This window comes from Vanacampus margaritifer, chromosome 2, assembly GCF_051991255.1.
Source record: "Vanacampus margaritifer isolate UIUO_Vmar chromosome 2, RoL_Vmar_1.0, whole genome shotgun sequence".
Lineage (NCBI taxonomy): Eukaryota > Metazoa > Chordata > Actinopteri > Syngnathiformes > Syngnathidae > Vanacampus > Vanacampus margaritifer.
Genome location: NC_135433.1, coordinates 42334650 through 42343252, shown reverse-complemented (window position 1 = coordinate 42343252; position 8603 = coordinate 42334650). Strand labels below are relative to the sequence as shown.

General features: G+C 40.4%; 1 protein-coding gene across 2 annotated transcripts; it reads right to left on the bottom strand.

Annotated features, from left to right (window-relative positions):
- Positions 1 to 973: 973 nt before the first annotated feature.
- Positions 974 to 6882, bottom strand: LOC144043216 (histone-binding protein N1/N2-like). Of its 2 annotated transcripts, XM_077556559.1 has the most exons (14): positions 6719 to 6882; positions 6537 to 6642; positions 5604 to 5684; positions 5385 to 5488; positions 4148 to 4660; positions 4029 to 4072; positions 3898 to 3971; positions 3637 to 3710; positions 3362 to 3550; positions 2103 to 2269; positions 1971 to 2036; positions 1644 to 1736; positions 1438 to 1571; positions 974 to 1350 (listed from the first exon to the last, which is right to left on the bottom strand). In XM_077556559.1, the coding sequence occupies exons 2-13, from the start codon at positions 6635 to 6637 to the stop codon at positions 1458 to 1460; spliced, it is 1620 nt and encodes a 539-aa protein (XP_077412685.1). In that variant the 5' UTR covers positions 6638 to 6642; positions 6719 to 6882; the 3' UTR covers positions 974 to 1350; positions 1438 to 1457. The 2 variants fall into 2 exon arrangements, with proteins under 2 accessions (XP_077412685.1, XP_077412687.1); XM_077556561.1 differs by lacking the exon at positions 6719 to 6882 and having other exon boundaries at positions 6537 to 6712.
- Positions 6883 to 8603: the final 1721 nt, after the last annotated feature.

Sequence of the window (8603 nt, the reverse complement as noted above, 5' to 3'; positions counted from 1 at the left end):
GCAACAACTTGCTGGAGCAGCTAGCTACAGCAGCTAACAAAAGTAGCTAGCGGGAGCGCGAACCACAGGACTTGGGCCCCGTTCAGACGGAAGCTAAGCCGGCTTCATTCCTCAAACAAATCTCGTACACACAGAAGCATTTCAAGACTTGCGTGTGTCCAAAAGAAGACGCTGAGGACGTTTAACGGCAGTAATGTATATGCCAAGTCTGGAGTGTAGCGCAGTGTTAGACATTAACATTTTTAATTCTTTATTTCATATATTAACCATGTTGAAATACTTTATAGATGTGAAGTAGGTAAAATAGTGTTGAACTCAGTATAATTTGACCTTAACCTAGTACACCTTGTTTGGTCTAAAATTCCCTCTCAGTGTTTACGCACACACATTCTCTTCGTGGGAGAGTACGCTGCTTCGGGGGAGCGCACACACCCACACACACACCACTGACTCTGTTCGCATCATCACTCACGGCCACTCTAGATTTTGTTTTGGGAAAAAGTACCCTGAGAGTATATTTTGTCTAAAAATGAAAACAGGTGCAGTCTGACGGACGCGTACGGGCCGTGGTTTGAAATCTTTCCTCTCTGGAGCTCGGTTTCAAAATTTATCGGTGTCAAGCTCCGAAACCGCGCCATCGTGTGGACAAACGGCCTAAACGGTAAGAAACTTGTGAAGATACATTGAAACTGGCTTTCGTGTGGACGGGGCCTCAGTGATGAGCCACCTGCAGTCCCCAGCAGCGGAAGGTAAGCAGCCATGTCAAACCTCCTGTAAGGCGCGGTGCGACCTATGTCGTATAATTAGCAATTACTAGATCTACGATTATATTATATGTACCTTGATGTAAGATCTTTTTTTTTGCACGTTACAGAAATCAATGTTTAAAAAAATATGATTAGATCACCACTAGATGGTGATATACTGTATAACGGTCCATTTAATGGAGGATAAACAGCATGGAAAATGGATGTCACATTTGAAGTCTTTTTATTAGGCAAAACAAGGAATTACAATATCAGGAACAGCAGTGCAATAGTGCAGGGTGGATCAATGCCAACATCGCTGCTTGCTTATTTAAAAGGAACCAAAGCAACCAATCGGGTGCAATCAAGTGGAAGCCAGGATGGCACAAATTTAGCCAGTACATCAGAAACCATACGAGCGTAACAAATCCAGCAATGTTAAGACCTATCGATGTTGGCATCGTTTCACCACAACTTCAAAGATGTACAAAAACGACATTTTTTATTCAACTGTACAAAATCGGAACAAGAACGAACAGACGCAAACACGATCTTGGAAGCAATGACGTGTCCTTGTTGAGGTCAGGTGAGAACGAAGAGGCCCCTTTAACAAACCGTAAGAAAAGAACAAAAGCTCATCACCAAGCAAAATTACTTCAAGACCGTTTCAGGAGTTAAAACCAGTCCTCACCTCAAAAACCTCCATGTTGCTTAGTGTGCTTCAGTGTCACCGTTGGCCTTTTGCACACCATGAGTCTCCTGAGCATCATCCTGCCTCAACTTCTTGACTACATTCTCTTCCACAGGACTCTCCTCCGGCTTCCTCTGAAACACAAAACATCTGGTTTAGACCGAGACACGAGTGCCGCTCCGTTCGGGATCAATCACGACCCCCACCTTCTTTCTGACCAAGTGGCTGATGTCAGAAACCGGGGCATTGGCAGCGGACCCGTTGGAAGAACTGAATTTAGTGGTTGTCGAGTCGTTTGGCTGAATCGGGGAGGAGGAACAACAATGAGCACTTCAATTCATTTTACGCAAGCATGCGTGCATTCGCCACCAGGGGGCGTAGCCATCATTAACAACTACCGGTATGCGCAAATAAAAGTGAAAATGAGTGTTGCGAATATCATCCGATATAAAAAGAGTAAAACACTTCTTTAGATGTTTATTTAGGACACCTGCAGGAGTCCTAAATCTGTCAAACTGAGCTTTGGGACTCACTGGAGAAGCGGTTGGTGCGTCACCACTCTGTCCAACGGGGGATGCGGACGAAGCGGAGGCGCCATCCTGACGAGCAAAACACATAAACTCGTAGTCAAACCTTTGTAGCGACCGGATTACGTGACGACTCACCAGCACAGCTTTCACGGCCTCGCCGTTTGGAGCTTTCAGGCCATCGGCGGCATCCTCCACCTTTTCCTGGATTTCTGGCAGCAGAGCCTTCAGCTCCTCCATCTCCCGCCTCTCGTCAGGAAACTCCTCAGGGCCGGAAGCCTTTGAGATCAGCTCCGTCAGGTTTCCTGCCAAAACAGAAACGCTCAAATCGTGCCATGATAAATGGACTTCAGCCGTAAAAAAAACACAAAAGTAGCAAGGTTGAGTTCAAATAAATAGTCAAGGAAATGAATGGCAAACACCACTGCGGATCAATAAATGTGCATGGGGCGGTGTTCAATTCTGATGTTATAACTGAGAGAAAAAAATATCGCGGTATCATGGTTTTAAAATTGCAACTCTAAAGTGACTTTAAACAAAATATAGAATGTTTAGTAGAAAAGAAACCTAGATCATGTTAAGTTAATAAATAAATGTTGACATTCTAATACTAATTTAATTATAAGTCGCCTGAGAGTGATTATTGTTGAGGCTGAAATCAGATGATATGTGGACAATTTAAGTTAAACCATGGCTGTAAATGATTAATCGATTATTAAAATGATTAATTTCAAAATCGATTAGTAGTCGATTAATTTTGACCGCTCTAAAAGCTTAAAATGTCAGCTGCATGATTAAAAAAAAATATCTAATAAAATGAGAAAAGTCAACCCGATTTAAAAAAAAAAAAAAATCTTCATAGGAGAAATGTGCAATGTGATCCTACATAATTAAAAAAAAAATTAAAACAAATTACAACCTGATAGAGGCCTCTGAAAATGTCAAATTTGATTTTATGTTACATTTAAACAACTGCTGAAATTGAAATCTGGATCAGGATGTGGATTAAACTTCATTTTGAATTAAAAACTGCAAAGGAAAAAATATTTTCACCCATTAAATTGATAATCAAGTGGATCACCAATAAAAGTTAATACCCTTTAAAAGTACGGAAGCACTTAAAATAAAGACTTTATTATTTTGTTTTCAGGAATGTTTTTCTTTTGTCATTAAATATATATATATATAATCCCCCCCCAAAAAAAGTCCAAAAAAGAGCAAACAAATTTAAATAAATTAATAATATTCAGAAAAACTGAAAAAATATTCCTGAAACAGAAAAAAAACCCATTAAACTAATTTATTCAGAAGAATAAACTAAAAAAATATTACAAATGAGAAGAAAAAAAATAAATAAATAAAAAATAAATAAAATGACTGCTGGCCTTCGCTCTCACCCAGCCTCTTCTCTATGACAGCAATGGAGCGCTTCAGCTGGTCGATGGCCTCCTTGCACTGCTGGTTCAAGCTGAAGGTCAGACCCAGCTGGTAGTGCGTCTCCGCAACAAGTCGGCTGTCGGCGTCCAAGTGTTTCAGCTGTAGAGAAAGACACTCCTGGAAGTCCTCCAACGCTTGGGTGTAGTTCCCTGCGGGGCAGCGGCAAGCGAGCGTTGGATTCTCAGGAAGGTTAGAAGCATGCGGGGCAAGGTGGCGTTGCGCCTCTTCAACCTACCCGACTCGGCAGAAACTTCACCGAGCTTTAAATGGGCCTGAGCTGCCATGAGCTGCTCCTCCTTGGACTTCTTTCTAGGTTCAAGACAACAAAAGAAACTCCATCTTGCTCTCCATGAATATGCCATATCAAAAATATTAAACTAATACTAAAAGTAATGTAAAAAATATGTTTAGAATATATAGAATTTTCCAAAAACAGACCTAAAAACTAAATGATTTTTTTCTTTTAAAGTCCAAATGAAATCAAAACGTCACTGACCTTTTATAGATTACCTTGGCTACTTCCAGCATCTCCCAGGCCAGCTGAAGATTTCCCACCTCCTCATCACTCTCCTGCAAAAGCATTCACGTTCAACCTTGCACGTGCTCCTCTTTTGCATGTTTTGCTACCTTTTCTCCAGTGTCGTCGTCGTCGTCGTCTTGCTCCTCCTCATCTTCATCAAAAACAACAAATGAGTTAAAAAGACTTCAGGACACGGAATTGCAACCAGTCAAGGAGGTCGACTCGCCTTCAGCGCCTTCTGCTGGTTCTTCCCCCTCCTCCTCCTCCTCCTCCTCCTCCTCCTCCTCCTCAACAGCTGGTTCTTCTTCCATCTTCTCAGCTGGTTCTTCTGCCTTCTTGTCAGCCATTTTGTCTGACGCTTCTTCCTTTTTGTCTGCTGCACCGTCATCCATTTTCTCTGACGGCTCTTCAACCTTCTTTCCCGTTTCTCCATCTTCCATTTTGTCCGCTGGTTCTTCTTTCTTCTCGTCAGTTGGATCTTCTTCCTTGTCTGCTTCCCCCTCTTCCATTTTGTCGGCTGCCATTGCAGCAGCTTCCATTTTATCGGCAGCTTCTTCTGCCGTTTCCTCCTGCTTGTCTGCCACTTCTTCAGTCTTGTCTTCAGCTTCCTTTTTGTCAGCGACACTTTCCTCCAATTCGCCTTCACACTTTTTGTCCCCTTCCTCTTTCTTTGGTGCATCTTCAGGTTTCTCCGCCATGGCGTCATAAACTTGAACCCTCAATTCATCTCTGGTCTTTTCTATTATGTCAAGAGGACACACAAAAAATCTCATTTATTCTTTTCCCCCTCTCCCAATTTACAGTACAGGTCCTTTTAGGCGAATTTTCAAAAGTGGACTTAATTTGACCTTCCCTGAACTTTTCAATAAAAATGTCCATATTTAGGATATCAGTAGTTTCACATTAACTCATTCACTGCCATTGACGGTTATAGACGTCAAATATTCAATTTAACTATTTCTATTAGTTTAACATTTTTTCCACTTTTGTTACCAAGTGTATGAAAACCTATTTTTGTTATTGTACATTTAGAACAGATATAAAATTTGTGATTAATCGTCAGGTAACTCGTTAAGTCATGCAATTAATTACGATTTAAAAAAAAATAATAATAATGTAATCGCTACTAATTTTTATATTTTCTTTTTATACATCACGTCAGGCGATTAAATTGTAATTAATCGCATGAGTTTAATAGTTAACTCACGATTAATCATGTTCTAAATGTACAAAAAAAAATCTAGGTTTTAATACTTTTGTTAACAAAAGTGGAAAAAATGTGAAACTAATAGAAATAGTTCAAATGAATTTTTGACGTCAATAGCCGTCAATGGCAGTGAATGAGTTAAAGCGCCACGGTTATAGTGCATTTCAGGTCAACCGTAAAATCCGCCGCCCCATCCAAAGCTCAATTTTCCTAACATGGCGAGTAGTGAATTTTATTTTTCACATTATTCCCTCACCATCAACATTTTCGGCGCACTCCACGTTGGAATCTTTCGGTTTCTCATCTTCGTCGCCCTCTGGGACGCCTTCCAAAGCATTACCGAGTACAGAGTTCTCCATCCTGCGTAAAAACACAGATAATCAGCTATGCCATTTTTATTAGTGAGATTTTTTATTACCTATTTTTTTTTTTTTTAAATGAAACTGCTCAAATGGGATAAACGTAGAGTTCATACCTTGCCAAATCCAACAGCGCTTTACCACACCAAAAGAATGCCTCTGCACACTCATCTGCAGTGTCTCCATATGCTTTTGCTCTGAAAACAAATTTGAAAAAAAAAAAGTTTAGTAGTTCTTCACACCTTTAAAGAAAATAAAACCCACTGTATTCAGGTGCACTCCACAATGTAGAATTTTAGTTTAAGAAATTTGATTAATAGAAGGAATTTTGGGCCATCTTGATGTTAAAGTAAAGACTGCTCGCTCGCTTGCAAAAACATCCAAACTAATGGCCACAGGAAAAACAAGGCAATAAGTCAAGTCTTCAATAGTCTCATCTTGCATGTATTCACATAGCCTTTACATAGGGGTCGGCAAACGTTTGTGCTCAATCATTTGTTGAGGTTAAAAATAAGAATTAAAATAACCTATTTTAAATGTAGTAAGAGATTAAGAGTGGTTCGCAGACGCGGTTCTCAAGTACCGCCATGCAGCCAGTTTTCCATGTCTTCCACAAGCAACACAGGTGTTTCAAACAATCAGCTAATCAGCAAGCTCTGCACGAAACCTGAGAATCCTCAGCTGTGTTGGCTGGGGAGACATGGGGTACTCAAGGACTGAGGGTGAGAACCAGTGAATTAAGCAATACACTATTCAATGAACCAATGTATTGCTAAACGAATCTAAAGTTGTAAAATTTTCAGCTCTTTGTTGAAGAACTAGAAGTTGTGTAAAATGGACTAAAGATTCAACAACTGGGCAGTTATACTCAAAAGTTTAGAGGTCAATTGAGTTCACCTGTCGAGGTTACATTAGGTTCATAACGAAAAATGTCAATCTTTTACTTTTTGTGAGTAATATAACTAATGCTTATCGAAATTAAAACGTCACTTGACAGTCTAGCGAACATTCAAACATCCAAACATTCAACTTGGAACAAACTCACTCACAGTATTCCGCAAGCCTCCTGTAGAGTTCTCACCGCCTCCACCACTTTGCCCATCACCAGGTGCTTCTTCCCCGCACCGATTAGCTTGTTGGCTTCTTCCATGTTGACTTAAAAGACAAAACAATGTTTTAACGCCGAACAAAAAGGCGTTTACTTGGAAATCGATACGAGCGCGTAACAAACCACGGCTGTGAGGATACGCGCTTCGAAAGGGGACGTATGTCGCTGGCTAGCGTGACGTCGTGGTGTCGTGCTACTGTGCTCCACTGATCTGGTCTGTTCGCATTTGGCGCCAATTATTCCTGCCCGCTTGGGGGGCCTACTTCCGGGTCCAGCGCGAGAGAATTCTTAAAGGCACAGGTATTTTATTACTTACACACAATCCATAGGATGAGTCAAAGACATTAAATATCAATGGTGAATCGTCAGGGTGAGTCAGGTCTCCTGTGTTGGGCCTGGCCCATGTATGAAAAGCACTTACTTACAATTATAATTACAACCCCGTTTCCTGATATTCCCAGCTACCAGGGGTTCTGAGACTCACGGCCTGACGGAAACTTTTGGCCCACAGGATTATGTTTTGCGGCACCCTACTTGGCATCAAAGTTTAATATTAATGCAGCCCCACCTTTTTTGCCGTGTTCTTAACTTGTTGCCCTCGGCGGTATGTGTGTGTTCGTGCGTTCGTGCGCGTGTGTGTGTTTGTTAATCATTTATGAGCCACCATATTCCACTGAGGACGTCTATTAGATGTTGAGACAAAATTGAATTCGTCTTTAATTGGTCTATATTTTAGCCCTAATCTAGACAATACAATTTAGCTAGTAAATATTAAAAATTAAAATTAAAGCCGAATTTGAGCATTTTTGCCCACTCAGGATCAAATAGCAAGGCCCTGTTATTGGATATCACTGTAAGATTGTCCTGACCGATTATGCTGTGGCGTGGGCTGTGTTAAAAATGATTATTTCCCCCTTCTCTATTTCCTCAGAAAACTGTCTGAAAACTTTCACATTTAAAAAATCTGTTACGATATTAAAAATCAGTAGGTGCGAAACCCTCTTCTCATATTATGGGACCTGTCTATGCGTAGTAAAGAGTGAGAGTGGAGTGCATGGCTCTGTCATATCCTGCTGTGATGGAAAGCATGTTTTTACCCTCCCTCCGCTCACTGCCTCGTTATACATGTCTGGACCTGGCATCCAATCAGTGTCACACTGATATAGACCTGCTCAGTTCCTGTTGTCACCACATACACTGTATGCAGCACCCAAACCCCCCCTATTGCCTCACGTCATCATCATCATCATTGTGTATACTGAATTCAATAGTACCTGTACTTTGAGGGATCTGTCATTACCATTACTGTCATTATCACTGTTAAAATAAAAATCTTAATGTGTTTTTGGGTGCATCAGGACCAAAATGAAGGATGTGAATACCCTTCAAACATCCGGATGTAGCAATTACAGGCATTTTGTGAAAGAGCAGATGACAACAGCGTTTGATCAATGCGATGCCTCTCATAAGAGGTTATTATTGCGTGTGTACCCTCTTATCTGGCCCTTGATGCGGTGCCCATGGCAACAACATGCGAGGACATCACTCAGTGGCAGGAGAGAGATGGGACGTGGTGGAGGGTAGTAATTTGGTAAAACGTTTGTATTTGAGTTTGAAAGTAGCCCTATTTTATAGTCAAATCTTTTCTTCTTTTTTTTTATCAAAAATGTCAGTATTGTTGTCAGGGATTAGGAGTTTGTAATGCATGATTAACTTTTTAAAGAATTAATATAGACAATGATTTGATAAATTTTGTTTACCTTATATACCTGAATAATATCCTTACATACTTTTAGTATTAAAACTATTAAACATGGCTTTTGTTTGCTGTTTCCTTAATGTATACAAATTACTGTCAGTTGAAACAAACAAGCAGGAAATATGAACATGCAGCACAGGTTAAGTACAGAGTGATGCAGGAAATCATGCATGTCAATGTTTCTTCAAATATACAATAATAGGCCATGCTGGGAAACAAGAAGGAAATTCACCAGCAAAATGTTTTTTA

Coding starts and splice junctions, on each gene's coding strand:
- LOC144043216 (XM_077556559.1), bottom strand. CDS start 6,637: ATGGAAGAAGCCAACAAGCTAATCGGTGCGGGGAAGAAGCACCTGGTG. Junction 5,489..5,603: donor GCGCTGTTGGATTTGGCAAG/GTATGAACTCTA, acceptor GTTTTTACGCAG/GATGGAGAACTCTGTACTCG. Junction 3,551..3,636: donor TGAAGTTTCTGCCGAGTCGG/GTAGGTTGAAGA, acceptor GCTGCCCCGCAG/GGAACTACACCCAAGCGTTG.